This window comes from Eucyclogobius newberryi, unplaced genomic scaffold (genome assembly GCF_026437365.1).
Source record: "Eucyclogobius newberryi isolate DKJ021-1_F unplaced genomic scaffold, fEucNew1.0.hap1 SCAF_14, whole genome shotgun sequence".
NCBI lineage: Eukaryota > Metazoa > Chordata > Actinopteri > Gobiiformes > Gobiidae > Eucyclogobius > Eucyclogobius newberryi.
In genome coordinates, this window is record NW_027315768.1 from 12,430,404 (window position 1) to 12,451,984 (window position 21,581).

The window sequence follows — 21,581 nt, forward strand, 5'->3', positions numbered from 1 at the left end:
AATTAATAATTAGTCATTTTTATTTTAATCTTGCACATTGTTTTGCCCAGGTTGTAATTGTTTAATACTTGAAAAGTTAAGGATTTTTCTATACACTCACCCTAAGGGTAAGAATATATATATATATATATATATATATATATATATATATATATATATATATATATATATATATATATATATATATATATATATATATATATATATATATATATATATAAGATAAGATCCTTTATTGTCCCACATGGGGAAATTTCATTGGTGCAACGCAGGTAGATACAGAGGTAGATACAGAAGAAAAGAACAGATCACTTATAGGAAGTCTGAAAAACACTTTCAGTAGAAGATCTCCTATAAATAAAAACACCCATAGACAAATAAATAAATAAATACCATTGCATGTGATCACGACAGTAATTGCACATGAATATGTGTCACGACAGCACATAGATTGTACATGAATTTCACAGTAATTGCACATGAATTGCACATGAATTTCACAGTAATTGCACATGAATTGCACATGAATTCCAACAGCAATTGCACATATGACAGAATTGCACATGGTTAGGTCAGTATTGCGAGTGTATATATATATATATATATATATATATATATATATATATATATATATATATATATATATACATATATATATGTATATATTTTTATACTACATGTGTGGGGACATGTTTGCCACTTTATTTTGAAGGACCCAACTCGGATCTAATGCTACAGTAGCAAACTGTGTTTCATGTGAAGAACAAGGTCAGAGTATGACGGAATAATCACAGGGCCAATAAAAAAGTACGGCAATGTCACAATCAATGATCCGCAATGTCACATTAAACATTATGAAAGTACATGTCTCTACAGCACATCTGCACATCCTCAGTCCTCCTAGTGAGTAGTAGGTAAAGTATGTAAAGAGGGCCAGTGATTAACACAGATGAATGGAAAGGTTTCCCTCATATTATATCCCTTGTTAAGCTTATACACTGCACAGTCCACAGTAAAAATAAGGAATGGTAATGCATGGTAGTTATAATAGAAGTGGCCTACCTTTTACCAAAAGGCAAATCAATCAAATACATAACTTACATAAGACTAATGAAAAAAATAAATAAAAATCTGATATTTTTGAGTATATTGCTATAACATCGGTACAGCAGTACTTGAACCCCATATTGCATATTGCACTTTGTTCCAATACCATGCAGCCCTAAAATCATTATTGTATTTTTGTTAAGTCATCACTGAATAATTGCTGGAGTTAAGTTTAAGGTGTACTTTATTAATTCTCTACATTTGACTTATCCTTTAATGGCTGCTGCCCCACAGCTCCAGTTCTTTATTGTGCCTGGCTTGGTCAGGACTACCGTAACTGGAGGATTTGACCTATTGTACATGCATCTATAAAAAATATATATACTTTAATCAACTCATTATATTATGTAGCTTAGTTTCCATGATATCTTACTACATACATCTTTCACCAAAAGCAAATTTTACAATCAAAACTCAAACATTGGTCTGGTGTTTTTATGTGCTTATTCATTCATTTGACACTGCAGCTTAGAAGTCTTATTTAATTAAATGTATGCATTTTGATTTTATTTATATTATGCTGAAGAAAATTGAGAGATGTCAGAAAAACAAATCCATAAATATCACCTATATACTGTCATAGACCTGGTTGATACTGTAAAGTCCTTTACCATGTGTGAACAACCCTGTAGTATCAAAAACATTAAATGAAATGTTTCTTCTGAATGAGTGCTGTGTGCTCTGTTCTGACAAAGAGCCCAAGAACTGCGTGAACTGAGCAAAGAAATTATTTGACCACCTAAGGCCTTGTTCAGATAAATGATTGAATCAAGTGATCAAACTAACCCGAAACTTAACCACGTTTTTTTATGGTGTCAAAACGATTGAGGAAAAACTGTTATTTGTAGTTAGTTGAACTTTCACAGAATATCCACAAGATGGCGCAAAGATGCAACAAATAATGGTATCACGCAAAAAGAATATACCGGTACTTTATCACGGATGTCTAAGTTTGAAATAAGCCTTCCGGGTATAGTGCTGTGCAGCAAGCAGCAACATAGCACAATACAATTTCTAATTTTTATCATTATTTTGTTCCATGTAATAATTTGTGAGGCACAGCAAAGCAAGTGAAGTAATAGAATAAGTACTGACATAAGATATTTAGTTTAATAATTTATAGATTACGGAGTATTAAAATAATATGTATTTCTTTTACTGATCTGTATAGAACAGACAACATATAGGAACAAAACATCGCCATAAAACATACGTAAATTAATGATAATGATTAAATAAACAAACAATATTAAAAATGTGAACTGTATATACTAATTCAACGCATATGGATGAATCAAATTCAGATTAAAATTATAGTATAAAAAATGAAATAAAACAGTTTGACGTCATTTCTGGTTTGAACTCCCCGCCCACAAAATCACCGGAAGTCAACAGACCGCGGATTTTTGAAAAGAAGACGTTTCCTTGTGGATTATTTCGCTGAAAACGCCTCATTTCTGAGGTTTTAACGCTGTGAGTGATAAAATATTTTTACGCTTTGTTAAAGAAAATGAATGATGAAGTTCGATTGGTGATGTCTTGAGTAAATTCAGTCCACGCTAAAAGCCGTATCTACTCACGGCTAAGCTAACAAGGACTGTAAACAAAACTGCTCGAAGGACAAAGCTAGTGAAGAAACTCAATACATTAGCATTTGTGCAGCTAGACGTGGCATTTAATAACTTCAAACATTTTCTGAGCTTACTGCCGAATACGTTATGTTAAAACGTGTAAATCTTTATTATAAAATGCATGTAAAAAAATTTACAATATCAGAGACAGATGCTAAAATGTCAATACCGAATTAAAAAAAATCTGATTTTCCTCAATAATAATACACTTTATTCGTGAACATTACTTTTATTTGTATTTTATATTCTCTATCTAGAAGCCTTCTGTGACCATATTTCAACCTTTTATTTGGATGATAATGTATTTTTAAGCAATCTTAATGTACAGTACAAATGATGTTATGTACTAATTGAAGAATAACTGACCTGTTGAGTACTAAATTAATTGTTAATTGCAGCCCAAATCAGAAGGTTATCCAGGCAGCATACAAAAAGCAAATGACCATGAGATAAGAAGACCAAAGATGAATACGGAAACATTTTGAATGTTGATGGTAATAACACATTTAAAGATTTGTACTTTTATGCGTGACCATACAGAGCGTCATTATGTCCATCACTGACCCGGGCACGAGTGAGCGCTTCACTAAAGCCATGGAGGAGAGCCACAACCAGCACCTCAAAACTCTGGGCAAAATCTGCGACATGATCACCGAGCTGTTCCAGGCGCACAAACAGTTTATCAAATCTGCCCAGGGTAAAGAACGGCTGCAGACTCTTTCAGTCATCATAGCAAACCTATATTCTTTATCATGTTGCTGTGACATATTTTCCACAGATTCGTGCATAAAGAAGTGCAACGATGACAAGATGGCGTTTGATACGATAGAGACGTTCAAAAAAGGTATGTAATGTTTATTTAATCGTGTTAGCTTGTCCTCTATTACCTTTATGTGGGTTTCTTTTTGTCATTCTTTTTTTTTTATTAGTTTAGCAGATTATATTTATTCCTCTCTCGGATATTAATGCTCCTGGAGTGGTTTACGCTGGATTCTACTTTCAAATTGCAAATCTTATTGTAAAATATGTCTGAAAAATCACAATTCATTTTCCTAAAAAAATGTGCAGCACCAATTGATACATGAGGGAAATTACTTTGAATTTTAAAGGTTCAATATAAACAATCGGGAAAATATAGAATAGTACGTAATACAAATTCTGGTGGAAAAAATCAAATACTGGTATGAATGAGGCAGGGACAGTACCAACATACAGATTTAATACTTTGAAGTGGAATTTGCTGGAACAAAAGTAATATAAAGTAATTACAAAAAAGAAATCCGTCAAGTGATTAAAATAGATTGTCAGGTGTAAATCTCTTTCCCTCAGGGTTGGATCGTTACTTTTCATTAAAGTTGTTTATTGTTTATTTCCCTGAAAGTCATATTTGGATTTGAATATATTTTATTCATTTAGACTTGGAACATACGAGCAAATTTCTGAAGGACAAACGTCTGGCCATTTCTGAGGTGATGTCTGAGATCGAGCAGAAGGAGATGATGAAAGAGGAAATCATCCACAAGATCGAGAAACTCAAAGAGGAACAGGCCAAGAGACGAGAGGGTACGTCACAGTGGAGTCACGTCAGGTGGACGAGAGCGGGAAGTAGCTCTGAACTGTTCATTTTCTGTCGCAGTGATCGAAACTCAGAACAAGACAAACAAGAAGAGACTGAAGAACCTGCAAAAGGCCCGCTACATGTTCCAGGAGCATCTGGGGCTGGAGATACGTGCCATCGTTGGCAAAGAGATCACAAAAGTGTCACAAGGTAAATATAACAATATATTACATAATATATCACAGAATATTCATTCATTTAATTAATTTATTTTTTCATATGTGTATAATGCATTATTTGTATTGTATTTATTTAGTGTTTAAAGAGACTGTACCTGATGTTTTTCCATGTGATTGAGCAGTTGGTTTTGCCCCAGACAGTTCAGATACAGTGTAAAAGCAGCTATTAGGGTCAAAATGAGACCACAAAGTGTGTTCCGTATCTAATTATAGAGCGTTTTAAATCTCCAAAAAACAAGAAGTGTGCTATTGGCATGTTAACAAACATGTTAGCAAAGTGAAAAGCCCTTCAAAGTCATCACAGTCAATAATTTGAGATGTCGGAATACCAGAGAAATTAAGGACAAACTTTGTCCTGCAGCAACGATTTTAAAAGGAACTTTTACGTTTTATAGACTGTAAAATCTGGTACAGTGCCTTTTTAAATTAGCGTTTAATGCCATACTGTGGAACATTCCATAGGAAGTCAAGCTGGTGGTGGTACCTTCTGTTACATAGTGCACCTTTAATTTGATGGGGTCTTGTTTTTTAGCTTTTTTGTAGCATTTGTATCCAATTTTGCTGAATATATTTTAGTAGTGTACACATTTGTGGCTGTATAGTACCTCTATAACAATATTCAGACAATATTATGGCAATCCAACAGCAATGTGTTGAATGAATGTTTTTTTGAGGTTTAATGATCAGACAAATGTGAAATGTCAAAAGTGCAGAAATATCACCTTATACTCTCAATTGAAACTTTACAGCATCACTGTTTTATTTTTAATCAGTTATTTTTGTAGCATATCTCAATGACAATACAACATTGAGAATATTAACTAAATATCAATATATTTCCCACCTCTAATCCCAATATAATTACTTGAATAATGTCTCAGTAAAAGTGTAACGATCTTGACACATCCATCCATCCATCCATTTTCTACCGCTTGTTCCCTTTCGGGGTCGCGGGTGACTGGAGCCTATCCCAGTGACTTCGGGCCTTAGGCAGGTTACATCCTGGACAGTGGCCAACTTGTCGCAGGACCAACACAGAGACATAGACATTACAGACAGTTCACGCTCACATTCATTCACTAGGGCCAATTTAGAGTCACCAATTTTACCTAACACATGCATGTCTTTGGACGGTGGGAGAACCCACGGTAACACGGGGAGAACATGCAGACTCCACCCAGAGAGATCATGTGATGTTGGTCTGGTCCGGGAATCGAACGCCACCGTGCACCCCGATCTTGACACAGTTTATTATAAAATACTCTTTAATAACTGAATCTAGGTTTACAAAAACAATTGGCATCATCAACAATTTATTCTGTAGTTGAACCATTTAACCAATTTAAACATTCATTGCATTCATATTTACACTTTTTACAGACTGTTCAGTACATAGGTACAGAAAAAACAAATGTGTGACTTCAAATTTGTGTGAATGTTGATTTCAATTGTGTGTTTAGGAGAAAAACTGCAGTTTATTTTCCGGAATATTAACCGCTCGGATTTATCGAGTGCCTACATCGTTACCATGGGGATCAACGCAGAGGGGGTCTACCAAGGTACCACAAACTGGAATGACTTAATAAGAAATGACTAACTGATCTACGTGTGTGCTACTGTGTTGAGCTATAACAGTGATTCTCATGCTTTATTATATTGTGTGTGTTTGTTTTCTATGGTTTTATAAGGAGCTGGAGTCTGAAATAAAGATTGATGTGTGATGTGTTTTTCTGTTGCAGTTGTGTCCAGTGACCCAGCTCTGGACTGTTTGCCAAACCTGGAAAAACGGCTTCAGGAAACAAATAACCTGGCAGCTTTCCTCGCAAACATTAGAAAGGAGTTTATTGCTCTGGCTCGACATTAAGAATTTAAGTTGGAATTCATGAAAATATTTTCACTGACTCCACTTCTGACTTTTTATCAGGCCCATATCTATATGTGTGTGTTTTTTTTACATGGTAACATTTTTGTGTCTTTAATAAAAAATAATTGTTTGTGATCTTTGAGGTTTATTTTTGTCGAATGTTCTCGGACATTTTGAGACTTTTTTCCTTGGACACTTCTACCACATATGTGGACGGGAAGTGTCCTTTTTGTCCTTTAAGTTCTCCATACCACCAGCCGCTCGGCTCCTTTGTATAAATGTTTAGAACGTCACCTGCAATAAACAGTCACTTTGTTAGACAATGTCAAGAGAATCATTCAATACTTTTTACTGACCCTCTTTGAACGACAGTTCATCCTCCTTTTTCGAAGCAAAGTCATATATGGCTTTACATTGTCCAATACTGCATGATCCAAGAGGAGGGTCGCCTGCTGAGCATGTTATATGTGAGGGTTCAATATTTACATGCAGCAAATCCATGCACAATGTTGGGGGTCAAAGTGCTGAGGTCACAGAGTGTTGGTCACAGTGTGCAGGTCAAAGTGCTGAGGTCAGTGTGCAGGTCAAAGTGTGCAGGTCAAAGTGTGCAGGTCAAAGTGCTGAGGTCAGTGTGTAGGTCAAAGTGCTGAAGTCACAGAGTGTTGGTCACAGTGTGCAGGTCAAAGTGTGCAGGTCAAAGTGCTGAGGTCAGTGTGTAGGTCAAAGTGCTGAAGTCACAGAGTGTTGGTCACAGTGTGCAGGTCAAAGTGTGCAGGTCAAAGTGCTGAGGTCAGTGTGTAGGTCAAAGTGCTGAAGTCACAGAGTGTTGGTCACAGTGTGCAGGTCAAAGTGCTGAGGTCAGTGTGTAGGTCAAAGTGCTGAAGTCACAGAGTGTTGGTCACAGTGTGCAGGTCAAAGTGCTGAGGTCAGTGTGTAGGTCAAAGTGCTGAAGTCACAGAGTGTTGGTCACAGTGTGCAGGTCAAAGTGTGCAGGTCAAAGTGCTGAGGTCAGTGTGTAGGTCAAAGTGCTGAAGTCACAGAGTGTTGGTCACAGTGTGCAGGTCAAAGTGCTGAGGTCAGTGTGTAGGTCAAAGTGCTGAAGTCACAGAGTGTTGGTCACAGTGTGCAGGTCAAAGTGCTGAGGTCAGTGTGTAGGTCAAAGTGCTGAAGTCACAGAGTGTTGGTCACAGTGTGCAGGTCAAAGTGTGCAGGTCAAAGTGCTGAGGTCAGTGTGTAGGTCAAAGTGCTGAAGTCAGTGTGTAGGTCAAAGTGCTGAAGTCACAGAGTGTTGGTCACAGTGTGCAGGTCAAAGTGTGTAGGTCAAAGTGCTGAGGTCACAGAGTGTTGGTCAAAGTGCTGAGGTCACAGAGTGTTGGTCACAGTGCTGAGGTCACAGAGTGTTGGTCACAGTGCTGAGGTCACAGAGTTGGTCACAGTGTCACATGTTTGCAGTCTCTGCTCTAGCTCCCGTTACCATGTTTGTGCTCCTGTTCTGTCTGCGGCTCGTCCTCCTCTGCAGCTCCTGTCTCCTGGGTTGGAGCAGGTGACGTGGACCTGCTCAGCTTCACACACTGCTGCGTGACGATGGAATGGGGCCCCTTGTAAATGATAGAGGCCCTCAGAGAGCGACGAGAGCGGTATGAAGACCTCCTGAGCTTCACCGGGCGCCTCAGATGAACTGTGCTGTGCTCACTGTCCTATAACGGGAAACAGAATGCATCATAGTCATAAATACGTATGTAGATATATTCAGCACAGTCAGCCTGAATCAGATAACTTTATTTGTCCCAGAAGGGAAATTCAGGTTGTAGCTGTCGCTCAGAAGAGTAAAAATACACAACCATTCACAACCAATATACATCATGACAGTGACAGTGTGCCATGTCAGTAAATACACTCCTCTGGGTCAGATGCTCTTGTTCTGGTTTGTGATCGAATCTGCAGATTTCTGTGGGTCAAACCAATGGTGATAAATGCAAGTTTTCTTCAGCCAGACTCAGATGCCAGATTCTTAGCACTAGCACTAGGTAGTAATCATTGATTGACATGGATTGTATTTGCAACATGCTAACAAATATATTTAAAACTATTAAAAGCCAGTGGATAAGAAACATGTAATAATAATAATAATAAAAACAATTTGGAATATATTGCCTAGTGTTAATTATTCTAGAATTAAAATGTTCTAATAATACTAATGCCTAACACGTGTACTGTGTTGTAACTCATTCACCTGCACGTCTCATAATACCACATATTTTTCTTCACTTGGAACTTGGTGCAAATCTAAATCCCGGGAGTGGCACCAGCGATTTGTCTCACCTTATCTTTCCATTTGGAGATGCTCTCACTGAATCGATGCTGAGACTTTGGCCTTCCCTCTGCGACTGACAGCGCCAGAGACAGTTTGTAATGAGAGGCCTCCAACAGGTCCAGTTTTAGTGTTGTCTGTAAAAAAAAAAAAAAAAAATAGATAAGCAATGAAAGATAAAGAATTTAGCGCACAAAATAACCTGACCTCATCCAGCTGCTGCTCCGTCTCCTCGATGTTGCGCTCATTGGAAAAAGACGGGTTTTCAGAGTACATTTTCATCAGCCGTTTTAAACCTGTCAGAACAATATTATCAAGACAAAATGGCCGACATGACTTTATTCAATATGACTGTGTTAAGTGTAAATGGACTTACCTTCAATGTCTTTCTCCGTCTTGGTGATGGTGTCGTGGAGCCGCTGCAGTTTGACTTGGAGCGCCTCTCTTCTCCGCTCTTTACCCATCAGTGACTTGCTGTCCTCTTCCTGTCCGACGAAACAAGAGAACGAATCAATATTCGGTTTTGTTATTAAAATGATGATGGAAAATGTGTCCCCGACAGTACATTTTAGCCAGGACAATCGTGACATTTCTACTTAACGTTGCAGACTTTGCTAATGCACCAGGACAGTTACTTGAACACGGTGGCTCAATCATAATAATAAAAGTTTAAAAAAATTTAAGTAAACGTAGCTCACGGGGAGTTTCAATATATAGATTTATGTGTGGTAAGTGTGAGGAATAAAGTTTAAAATCCCCTCGCAAATCTCTTTTTTTCAAAGATAGTCTATATTTTGAACTTTCAAGAGGAATAATATCTAAATGATATAAATACTTCAATAATCTAAACAATCATTCAACCAAATAAATGAAAAATAAATGGGAAAAAGAAGGTAACTTTGTTTTGACTGATGAAGAGTGGGAAAGTAAACGTTCTGAGAGAATTCTGCTCAAAAAGTGTATCACGTCTTTTCATAACACGTGTAATTCCACCTCATCAGTGGCAGCAGGAGGCAAACCACTGTCACATGTTTTGGAACTGTCCTGTTGCTCAGAATGACTGGACTGAGATCAATAAGGTCTTGCAGACTATATTTGACATCGCCATCCCACTGGATTTCAGAACTGTGCACTTGGGCCTCTAAACGCCTGCCATGGACACAATAAAGTTACCTCTGGAACATTCTTTTGGCAGCGGCGAAAAAGTCTAATAAAAAAAATGACACAAATTGCACTGACGATCAGGGACTGGACATTATATTGGACATTTGCAAAAGGAAAAAAAACAACCACATTCAGACTTGATTTGAAAAGGGACAAATTTGAAAGACTGCGGACGAAATAGTGCGTTTGGTTTGTTTGCGCCTTTTATTTTTCAATGTATGTCTGCAGGTTGTGATTTTTGTCTATTGTTCTCTCTTATTCTGGTTCATTGTGTTTTTTGGTTTGTTTTTTATTTCTCATTGCTTATTCATTTACTTGTCTACAGTCTACATGCAAAACATTCTAAGTGACCCAATAAAAACATATATATATATATATATATATATATATATATATATATATATATATATATATATATATATATATATATATATATATATATATATATATATATATATATATATATATATATATATATATATATATATATATATATATATATATATAAAATAGGTAGTGCTGTAGTCCTCTATGGAAACACTGGTAAAGCCGTCTTATATAAAAGTACAGATATAGGAGCAAAAAACAAATAAGAATACTCAAGTAAAAATACCATATTCGTTAAAAAACAAAAAATATTGAAGTTCACCTTTAAAATGTTACGCTAAGAGACATTTTTTTTTTTTGAGAACTGTGTTTTTGTCCATTGTAGTCTTGATAGAAAAGTGTCTGATTGTTGGTCATCAGAAGCAATTTTCCAGGTAATTTTGATCTGTATAGCCAATTTTAGTGAAACTAAAAAATGGAGGCAAGATGTCTACATGACGCAGCAGGTCTAAAATCATCACAAAAAAAGTTGACTTATTAGTCCAGTTAAAATATGTAGTGGTGTAAAAAGTACTGCACTTGACTTGTTTCTTTGAGGAAAAATGTTTGATTGGATCGCTACAATATTGACCATTCCCGACTGCCTATCCTGCCGCCCCAGAGAAAGTAGAATCATCAACATGAATCTGCAGTGAGTGTTTAAGTCACACAATAATCTTACAAAATAGTCGACCATGAGAAACTCGGCCTTGTTGTCCTCAGGAGGGAGACGGTGATCAGCCAGCAGCGTGTCTATGTCTCTGTCCACGTCCACCCTCTGCACCGTCTGCTCGATCTGCTTCTGACCCTGCACACAACACACCTTTGGTCAATAAATACACGTGTTCACTCCCACTAGACAATGATGTGTGCGAGAGGAATCAAGATGGCGTCCTACGTGTTTCAGAGCCTGGCCGAAGCTGGACATGTGGAGGTTGTATCTGCTCAGAGCCTCACCTAGCACTTCCATTCGCTGTTTCTCCATCTCCTGGATGATCTGTAGGAGTGGAGCCTCTCACAGTTTATACGGACACTTTGATACAGCTTGAGATTCTGTCGTCATGAAGATGTTGAACTGTTGCCCAAAAATATGGACGATTCTGCCAATCATTGTCGCTCTTCGTTTGATCCTGACCTCTATCTAATTTCACAATGTTAAAGACAAAATACCTAATATCTAACAACATACGCTAGGACTGGAACAAGTTAATTGATTAATCGTAACTAACCGATTGTTTATATCATTTAAATTTAGTCATCAGAAAATCATTAACTGGTCTGTGCGTAGATGCTTTAAAGAAATTCTATGACTCAAATTGAGACACAACCGCTACAAAAATGATGCTGGAAATGTGTGAATTTAGTATATTTGATGAAAACATAAATATACACCGCCGGGATCCTCAAACGGCTTCAGTTCAGCTTCGACTGTGTCAAATTGAGTAAAAATCTTTTAATCAAGCGACTTTTGCATTCTAAACGACTAATCGATTAATCGGCAGAAGAATCGCTGGACTAATCGATTAGCAAAATGATCACTAGTTGCATCTTTAACATAAAACTTTGTACAGGAAGAGTTAGGCTATGAGACTGTGATACTCAGTTATTACAGTTTATAGTGCTTGGATTGAAGAACGGCAATAACAACAAAAATGACGTTATTGGCCATATTTGCTGTGTAACATGTACAACTTTCATAAAGATCATCAAAAATATTGTCAAAAATGAAACAAAAGAACTGTGGATCTGATGAATCACTATTAGTAAATACATTTATCAATTTTCTTTTTAAAAAATTGTTTACCTTATGCAGTGGTGGAAGAAAAAGTTGTTACTTAAAGAGTACAGATACAGGAGCAAAAAATAAAATAAAAAAAATACTGAAAGTAGCACAAAATCGACTGAATGTATAAAATTTTACTTTTTAAAATTGTAAAATGTTTTGTGCAGATTTTTGAAAACTATTAAGAGTGAAATGTGGTGATTAGGATAAAGAATTGTCCTGATTTTGTAGTCAATCATTTTCCAATTGTTTATAGACTTTTTATGTGTATATTTTTACTTTGAACTCAAAACCTTGAACGTGCCAGAATAAAACCTCTCAAACCATGCGGAAAGTATATTCAGTCCAGTCAAAAATGTTTAGTGGATTAGAAAGTATAAAAACATGCTCTCTGATGTGGTGAAGTAAAAGTATCCACTGTAAAATGTACTTAAGTAAAGTACAGTCACCTAAAAATATATTTAAGCACAGTGCGTTTTTTCTTATTTTTTTAAAAACAGAACAAAAAAATAATATAAAATAAAACATGACACAGAGATTAAGCAAAAAATAAATAAAAAACCTTTAAAATAATAAAAATAGAAATAGAAATCACGGCACAGATTGTCCAACACGTTTACTTTGTATTTCACTACTTCACATGATAACAATGTCATTCGATCAGTTAAAATGTCCACCTGTGATCTAAATATTTGCTTCTGAAATAAACTCTGTGAACTGCACCTGATAACAAGCCTTGAGCGTGTTCTCCCACTTGAGCCTCATCTCGTGGCCCTCCAAGTTAAGGTTGAAATACTCCTCGTCCACTCGCGCCTGGAGCTCGGCCGACTTGGTGAGCCTGTTGAGCATCTGAAACAAACAAGCAATTCTCAGATAAATGAACGTGCCGTCACATTTAAGCGGCAGCGGCGAGTCACAAGTGTCAGGCTTACCTTCTGTTTCTCTTTCTCTGTGCTAATCTGTTTATTGTTCCCTACAAAGTTGAACAAGGCTTCGTGCTCTCGGGTCAGTCCCACTAGTTTCTTTTTGAGCTGGAAAAATGTTACAGCAGAAAATGACACTCTCCAAATAGTAATACAAGGGACATTAACTACACATTTTAGACAACTCATTGTGTGGGCTTTAATGGGACCATATTATACAAAATTGACTGGTCCTTGAATCTTTTACTACGTTAGAAAACTCCCACATCAAGAAAAACTAACACTTTGCATTTGTTTGAGTTGTTGAATGCTGAAAAACAGATATATTCTATCAAACCCCGCCCGCTCCAGGAAGCACTGATCAATCAACAAGCCCTCAACACCTCGGCTGCTCTAAACAATTTATATTAAAACATTGTACGGCGTAATTTGTGTAGAAAATTCAATCAAGTGCACAAGATTGTTATAAAACGCTTGATTAATGCACATAAATCCTCTTGAACTAACTATTCATCTGTCAGCTTCCTGTCATAGGCAACATTTTGAGGAAGTTTCACCATTTAAAAGATGGAATATTTAGTTTGAAGCTGTTGTGCTATGGTAATTGTCCCATTCATAATTTCACAGACGCATTTGGCTTCAAGGATATTTTACCTTTAGTTGCTCGGTCCAGTTTGTGGTAACTGCCTTCCCGCTTCTCTCAATGGCACTATCGAGCTACAAGGAACAAGAAATGTGCTTCAGTTCAAGTACTAAACATTCGACTCACAAGTATTAACTATATACAAATGAAAAATCAAATCTTACAGGTCTTTTTCTCTTGTTGTGCTCATCCAGGACCTGCTTTAATTCCACTGTGGCCTCTTGTTGAAAGGCATTGCCCAACGACCTGACAAATTTACACAACAAAATTAGCACAATCGACAATTTACTTATCAATGACCTCCAACTCACTTTATAACAATGAAACATATGAAAGAGGAACTTCACGAACGATCGGGACACGCACTGGAATCGCTTTAAATTAACTTGTTTTGACTTTATTCGGCTGGATTGAGTGTTTTCGTCGTGTCGTTGCGATGTGTCTTGGCTCTGAGTCCCCCGGCCCCGCCCCCCGGCTCCGGCCCCGCCCCCCGGCTCCGGCCCCGCCCCCCGGCTCCGGCCCCGCCCCCCGGCTCCGGCCCCGCCCCCCGGCTCCGGCCCCGCCCCCCGGCCGGCGCCGTACTGCGTTTCCACAAAGGAGGAACTCATGAAACTGCGGAGAACAGTCGTCTTACCCGGAGATCGTCACGTTATCCCGGCGCAATACTGACCTAACCTAATACTGATGTGCAATTCTGTCGTATGTGCAATTACTGTGAAATTCATGTGCAATCTATGTGCTGTCGTGACACATATTCATGTGCAATTACTGTCGGGATCACATGCAATGGTATTTATTTATTTGTCTATGGGAGTTTTTATTTATAGGAGATCTTCTACTGAAAGTGTTTTTCAGACTTCCTATAAGTGATCTGTTCTTCTGTATCTACCTCTGTATCTACCTGCGTTGCACCAATGAAATTTCCCCATGTGGGACAATAAAGGAATATCTTATCTTATCTTATCTTTATTGTATTTGGTATTGTTTTTGTATTCAGGGCTGTTTCTATCTATTGGCAGAGTGTGCATATGTAGGGGGCCCCATATCCCTCTGGGCCCCCCAAATGTTTTGTTTGCGAATTACAGTTTTATTTTAGTTTTTTAGTTTTATTGTGGAAAATGGCTTATAAATGTCAAAGTTTGTTATAGACTGCCGACTGGAGCCTTTTTGTAACATGTTGATAAGTCATGTACGGGTTATAAATGACTTAATATCTGTGAAGATATTCTAGAATGATGCGTTATTTCATTATAACATAAGTCTTATATACTGATAATAACTACAGCCCATCTCTATATTTTGGATTGGAGGTAAAAGTGAAGTGAAACGTGATGCAATTTGAATAGAGAAACTGGGATAAAGAGCAGAATATCACTAAATATGAAAAATCAAAGCAAATGGCAAATGAAAAGTACTCAGATACATGTGAGTGATATCAGAACCTGGTTTAATTTACGAATATATTTTACATAAGTTTTTTTTTTTTTAAAAAGAGATTTTGAAAGAAGAGACATTTTAAGAGACTATGAAAGGCACTTTGTATTTTGGATGAAGGCAAAATCCAGATTTTCAAGTTTACTATATATACTATATATATATATATATTATTATTATATTTCATTTTATCTACATATAAAATGAAAAACTATTCAATCTTTTTCAATGGAGAAGTTAAGATATTTACATTTCTGGCTTGGAAATTCAATATATACCATAAATATTTTCTTAAAGACTTCAATGAAAACATTAGCATTTGAATCTGATGTTAGTTAATCATTGAAAACAATATTTTTTCCTCCAGTTTTTCCTCTGTTCCTTTTTAATGGGTGTATTTCGTGTGTGGTTGTGTTGTTGTGGATTGTTGTGTACCTGTGGGCGTCCGCTCTTGAGTACATTTCGTCGGACACATGACACCACGCGCTGTAGGTGGAACTGAGCGGGAGCCACACAGAAAGGTTAATGCTGATGTCGCCTAACAGGCTAACAAACACGTTTCACTGTTACTGAAGGACTTACTTGTTGGTCATTTCTTTGGATGCTCTTATGAGTTTTCCAGCTAGCTTCTGAAGGCCTTTAGCGTATGTTAGCTCTAGTTCGGACCTGGAATTAGAAAAACATGGAAAATTAAACACTACGTTTCAGTTGCAGTTTGAATCTAACTTTAGGTGTTGAGCTCATAATAAAAGTGAGTATGATGTTTTTTTGATTGTCTAATTGTGATTTGGTGTATTTGTACCAGTTGTAAATAAAATTGATAATTTTACACCAATCAAGTGGCCGTTTGTGGGGGGAAATTCCATCCAAAGTTTATGCATAGTTTACACAAACCTTTTTAGACCCTCTAAACATTAATTCAACAAAATAAAGGTGCTCTCATATATTCTTATTTGCCAAATATTTTTTTTCTTTACATATAGATGGTTTTGGCCCAGTGGTTGCTGGATAATTTTGTTCCGTGACATCATCAAATACAACCAGGAAGTACAATTATAAACCTAGAAAAAAAATGCTATTCTAGGATCAAATTGTTATAATTTTTTGTAAAATTTTAAACACATTTATCTTAACTGCATAGTAGTTTGATGAGTAATCCAACTCATAAGTACTTAAAGCTCTTAGCATAAGAAGCTAGTAGCACTAGACGATAATTGTGCTAATCTGGATGCCATTGTTTAGCAACTAGACAGCAATAACAACAACAACAACAACAACTACAACTACAACAACAACAACAACAACAACAACAACAACAACAACAGGCAATGTGTCTGAAGTGTCTTGCCCAAGGACACACCAACCGAAGTATGTACATTGAGATTCAAACTGGCTTCAATCTGGTGTGTAAATTTAAGCTAAACCTGCCACACATCAATAATAAACCAAATTTCACAGAAGACCTCCAAAAACAGAAAAGATAATGCAACGTGTCTTGCCCAAGGACACAATGGCAGAACAGTCTGGAAGGGAAGTGACGATGATTGATCTACCAACCCTGAAGTCAGAGAACACCCTGTTCTTTCTCCAGATAAGGAAAATAAAATATAAAGTATAGCATAGTCTGCCTTAACGTCATTCCCCTCTAACATTACAATTCAACTCAAAAAGTTTTGAATATACGTATTTACAAAGAAACAGTAACAGCATGGTATATCGTTAAAATATATGTTTTTAAATGTTTGTACAGAATAACAGGATCTTTTGTGACCACTGAATGAATGTGAAGTTAAAGCCAGTGGTTACCATACTATACTACACTATAAATCTATTATGTATACGCAAATAAAACATTTTCACGAGCTATAACGTGCGGTTTCATTTGATCATAGGTTAGTTTGAGGTTTGCACAACCAGGAAGCAGAAGTCAAACCATAACCTTTCTTGTAGATAAATCCATTTTTTTTAAAAACATACAAATTTATGTAGATTTTGAAACTATTGAAGCAAAAATGATTGAACATGCAATTCTAATCACGTTCATAATAACACAACTCACCTCTGATGAAAAACTGCCATTAGTTCTTTGCTGAAATACTCCCCCGTCTTTGAAAACCGTTTGACATCTTGGTACAGCTGGTTGTACTGAAACGCAAAGATTCTGGTTATTCGCAATTTTGAATCCATGAATATAATCCTCATGTGTAATCTACCTGGCTGGAAGGTGTGTGCTCTTTCATCCTCCAATGCATGTTTCAAATGTGCAGTGCCCTCATGTCTGTGTGTGTTTTTGAGAAGGAAAAACTTACCATGCAGGTGCTGATTGGGTCCTTCATCTTGAGACTGTTTGTGGATTTCGGACTTTGAACTTTGCACACACAACGGCTCGGGCCCTCCAGGTAGAAGCCGCTCATGCGCAAACTACCTGCACGTTTGGTGAGGCGAGGGAGTGGAGCAAAGGAAAATTCCAATGCCCACTTCACAAAGATTAAAGTACTTCTAGTCTCATTGTTTTACAGCGTATTAAAAACAAGCCCCTATCTTGTATGTAGTGTACACACAAAGTTAAACGACAACCGGAGTGGGACTGACTGGGCGTGAGCGAGTCATAAATTACACTTCAAATGGTGATATGTTGGTCAAAGGTGCAACTTGTGGTACGATAAATAAATAAAACAATAATAAAAAAAATGTTAATTGCTAATTGAATATTGCTGGAATTTAGTGGCTGTCTGGAAAATTGTTCATATATTATTATTATGGACCAATTCAAAAGGAAATTTTAAAGTACTTAATATGATGTCAATATTTTAGGTACAGTACTCTGTGTAGTTTGTCTTGATGCCCTCCGGTGGGAAAATGTCATATATTGTTGAAACTTTGTTAGTTTAAATAGCTAAAACATAAATGAAAAAATTTAAACAATATTCCAGCCAAAATAAGTTCATATTGACAAGAATATTGATCATGAAACTGAACAATACCTTTAAAGTGCACAAAGACAGGTCACAATTTTCCTAAAAAACTACCTAGTTACCTAATAACCATATTGTAAACAAAGGCCCAAATAGCTTTATTTTGTTAAAATGATTGTTTAAACTGTCATAGAAAGTTGTCCATTCTGTGTAAATCCTGTTTTTTGATGAAATGTCACTTTTTGATGACATCATTAGAACTGAACACTATACTTCCTGTAATTTTCCACTTTTATTTTGTTTAACTTTCCTTCACAAATTGTTAGTTGACTGATGTAAAACCAGGATACATATTTACAACATATGCTAATGTGTTTAGTGTCATAACTATCACACTAAACACATTAATAATTAGAAAAACACCTCGCTCACTTTTGATTCTATGCACGCCTTCCTTTCACCCAAACTGTGAGATCATGCATTATACATCACACAAAGGCGAAGGGCGGAGACATTTTTCAACATTAAAGGAACAGTGGGAGGTGAATAATAAGAACCTGACTTGAAAAGGAGAGTTTTTTTTTTTTTTTAACCAGTTCCACATTTGTCACTGGAAGGAGATGCTAATGCTAACAATCGCGCCTACTAAACAAGCCTGAAGTTACTGCACAAAGAGACAGAGGCAGGCGTGGAATCTGCTGCTAAAGAGACAACTTTAAAATGTGTCATGTAATTGATATGTAATCTTAATTTAGGATTTAAGATTCTTTCACAACAATACATGCGTTCGCACATCCAGGAACTTGTGCAGTGGCAACCGAGTCCGCCATTTTGAAAGGGGCACAACAGCACGTCTGCTACACACGAAATTTAGGAAATATGAGGCCAAAATGCCAAAAACCTGTGTTCTGTTAGGGCATTGCTCTGTTGACTGACCAAGAAATGAGAGCTTTGTCGTGTACCTTAGTTTGCCGTTATCGTCTAAAGAATCAAAGTATTCGTAGCTCATTATGTCGTAGAAAAGGATGCAGTAGTGTTGTTTTTTATATATCGCGTGCCCCTTTTAAAATGGCCGCTATGGCGAAGTCCCGGCTGTATGACGTCACCGCGAACGCATGTATTGCAGTCATGAGAGTGGAAAGTAGGCCACCAACACTAAAGGTCCTGTATAATGCTGCTTTTTTTTTTTTTTTTTTTTAAACAAATATTTAAAAACTATTCTTGGGTAACCTTGACATTGGTATTTCCATAAGAAAGCTGCAAATAATGAATGAAAGTGACACAAAAGTTGGCATGATCAGTGTTAAGTCTAAGCTGTATGGTCTGGACTTTAAATATGTACAGGAAGATTGATTTCTTGTTTCCAGGATTATTAAATGTGCATGAATGAAACAAAACTCAACTCACATGTTTTCGATGACGAGAACACAATTCAAAGCTAAAGAAAGTCAGCGTAACATATAATAACCCCTTAAATATCATAGGTATGTAGAATCAGTCCTCACAAAAAACAAATTCAACATATTTGAATTTCAGACAATTTTGATAAAACCGACAAAAAGCTAGAGTGATATTGATCATTGCACTATATGTAAGATTATAACTTGTCGTAGTAGGTAAGTAAGTACATAAAAATGCATGTTTGTGACGTTTTATGAAATAATCCAAACGACTCTTGCATCATAATAACAAATGACGTTTTTAATGAAATGCTCATACCAGAAATGTACAAGAATACTTAACAAAATGCTCAGAAAAGGGAATACAGCATCTAGCCAAAGTGATCCAAACTTGTAATACTGTTTTCACATCTCACACGAGCGTGATACGGAATCAAAAAATCTTACATTAACCATTCTTATCTTTGGGTGGTGTGGCGGTCAATGCAAGGCCCAGCACTGACCAGACCTTTGTAAATACTCAAAAATGTGGCTGTGATTAAAAGATCATGTAACACTGGCGTCAAAATAGCTGTTGGGACTACCATTGGCAAATAGATTATTATAAAAAATAAATAACATAATAAGAGACACAAACATAAGAAATCGTACCCGTCAACAGTATGTAGCGGTAAGTAGCATGCCAGTTGCTAACACCAGGAAGTGGCTAATCTGAGTGAGATGCACATACCAATAAATATGAAGAAATGACAACGGAAAATATTTAAAATGGTGACATACATTGGGGTGGAAAAGTTAAGGTTTCCTACTTAAAATTTGAAGTTTAGTCTTTTAAGAATTTATGCTTCAGCGAGACAGGCAGTGATAATTGGGCAATACTGAGCCCCACAGCGGTTCGGACTAGATTAAAAATATTTGATAACAGCCATTTTATTATTAATTAATCAGAAGTGTCTCCACAGCTGCAGAGACTGGTACAAAGCAGATGTTTGAGCCACTGAATGTTGAAGAAAGACCTGTTTTATTACAATTCTACACCAAACACAAACCTATTTAGAGGGATTAAGAATGTTCATCTTGTTTGTAGTAGAATAGTTTTGTGGTTTCTTTCATATCAGACACTAGGTAAGAGATGATGTTCAGCCAAAACGATTCTATTCAGAGTAGGAGAAGCCTTTTGCTCATTCAGTCCAAGCGATTGTTAATGTTTAATCTCAGTAAATTTTAATATGGTTAAATAAAGGTAAAAACAACCAAACAAACAATTCACATTTAATCTGGTGTAGAAATTTTACCGATTGCTTTTTGTGACTTCATACAGGTTTGGGATCAGAGGTGGGACCAGGGGCATAAACCAGCTGGAATCTGATGGGAATAAATTAATAATAAAGAAAGAAAAATCACCAAATTGAATCCAATATGAAGGAATGGACATAAATATGCTAAATCTGTGGCAGTCTGAATGTATTTATTTACAGAATATAAATATAGCTTTATGCCTAAAGACATGACCAGCCCCGGTGCCACCCTTAGTTTACCCCAGTTTTTTAAATCTGGACACGCCCCTGTTTGGGACAAGCTCCATGTGATGTCATGTGTCGTCTTGTGGCGATGTTACACACAGTGAAGAAGCTCATTAAGTGTGTGAAATCCACGTGCATGTTAGTGTTCTTCAGGGTCAGAGCTGTGTATGACAGAGCGCACAGGCCTTAGTATTTTACCACAGACTGAAACTCATTGTATAAATCGACTGAGTTGTGCAAAATATGTCTAGTCCGTGTACCTAAACCACTTGAAATGCTGTGTTTGCATCAATGAGACACTAAAATGATCTTTTGTAATAGACGTGAATCTTTAGCCTACTGCATTTTAACAATGCCCATCTTTTCCCCTTTTGGTAAGAAATATACTGCTGCTGATTTTGAGGTAAATATTCCGGAATTCTATTTCCATGTTCCCTTTGACAACAACTCATTTCTGGTTTGGAACTGGTGCGGCCTCAATAAATAATGCTGTAGTTGGGTTTTGCCACTTCAGAAAATGTAACTTAATTGGTTTTGACTAGTTTAGATTAGTGTTGTCTAAAAAGTCAGATACTAAACATATGTATAAAAAAACGTCTTTTGATCAGTTCTGAATGTTCTAAAAGCTCTGTCAGAACTAGTACAAGACCAAATGAAAATATGAAAATAGTTTTGTCTATTGTCATTGTAGTTTAGAAATCAGTTTATCAGAGTATTGAG

The 21,581-nt window shown here is 36.6% G+C and overlaps 2 protein-coding genes across 4 annotated transcripts; one reads left to right on the plus strand and one right to left on the minus strand.

Annotated features, from left to right (window-relative positions):
• The first annotated feature begins 2,492 nt into the window (after positions 1–2,492).
• On the plus strand, positions 2,493–6,722 carry spc25 (SPC25 component of NDC80 kinetochore complex). The gene is made up of 7 exons (XM_072444311.1): positions 2,493–2,580; positions 3,279–3,435; positions 3,517–3,582; positions 4,155–4,301; positions 4,375–4,506; positions 5,996–6,094; positions 6,275–6,722. The coding sequence occupies exons 2-7, from the start codon at positions 3,288–3,290 to the stop codon at positions 6,397–6,399; spliced, it is 717 nt and encodes a 238-aa protein (XP_072300412.1). The 5' UTR covers positions 2,493–2,580; positions 3,279–3,287; the 3' UTR covers positions 6,400–6,722.
• Positions 6,214–17,491, minus strand: nostrin (nitric oxide synthase trafficking). Of its 3 annotated transcripts, none has more exons than XM_072444309.1 (16): positions 17,333–17,491; positions 17,083–17,168; positions 15,606–15,689; positions 15,459–15,521; positions 13,754–13,835; positions 13,601–13,663; positions 12,956–13,054; positions 12,747–12,872; positions 11,139–11,237; positions 10,923–11,048; positions 9,087–9,195; positions 8,918–9,006; positions 8,722–8,847; positions 7,874–8,096; positions 6,756–6,848; positions 6,214–6,693 (listed from the first exon to the last, which is right to left on the minus strand). In XM_072444309.1, exons 1-16 carry the CDS (start codon positions 17,435–17,437, stop codon positions 6,545–6,547), a joined length of 1,722 nt encoding a protein of 573 aa, XP_072300410.1. In that variant the 5' UTR covers positions 17,438–17,491; the 3' UTR covers positions 6,214–6,544. The 3 variants fall into 3 exon arrangements, with proteins under 3 accessions (XP_072300410.1, XP_072300409.1, XP_072300411.1); XM_072444308.1 differs by having other exon boundaries at positions 6,756–6,851; positions 17,333–17,490; XM_072444310.1 differs by lacking the exon at positions 17,333–17,491 and adding an exon at positions 17,237–17,332 and having other exon boundaries at positions 6,756–6,851.
• Between the last annotated feature and the right edge of the window lie 4,090 nt (positions 17,492–21,581).

What these genes read in the sequence shown, in the direction of transcription:
- spc25 (XM_072444311.1), top strand. Translation starts at nt 3,288, where the DNA reads ATGTCCATCACTGACCCGGGCACGAGTGAGCGCTTCACTAAAGCCATG. An exon ending in GATAGAGACGTTCAAAAAAG is followed by an intron (nt 3,583 to 4,154) that starts GTATGTAATGTT and finishes TTATTCATTTAG; the next exon opens with ACTTGGAACATACGAGCAAA. An exon ending in ACAGGCCAAGAGACGAGAGG is followed by an intron (nt 4,302 to 4,374) that starts GTACGTCACAGT and finishes TTTCTGTCGCAG; the next exon opens with TGATCGAAACTCAGAACAAG.
- nostrin (XM_072444308.1), bottom strand. Translation starts at nt 17,437, where the DNA reads ATGAGCGGCTTCTACCTGGAGGGCCCGAGCCGTTGTGTGTGCAAAGTT. An exon ending in ACCCAATCAGCACCTGCATG is followed by an intron (nt 17,169 to 17,332) that starts GTAAGTTTTTCC and finishes TTTGCGTTTCAG; the next exon opens with TACAACCAGCTGTACCAAGA. An exon ending in TCGGCCAGGCTCTGAAACAC is followed by an intron (nt 11,049 to 11,138) that starts GTAGGACGCCAT and finishes TGTTGTGTGCAG; the next exon opens with GGTCAGAAGCAGATCGAGCA.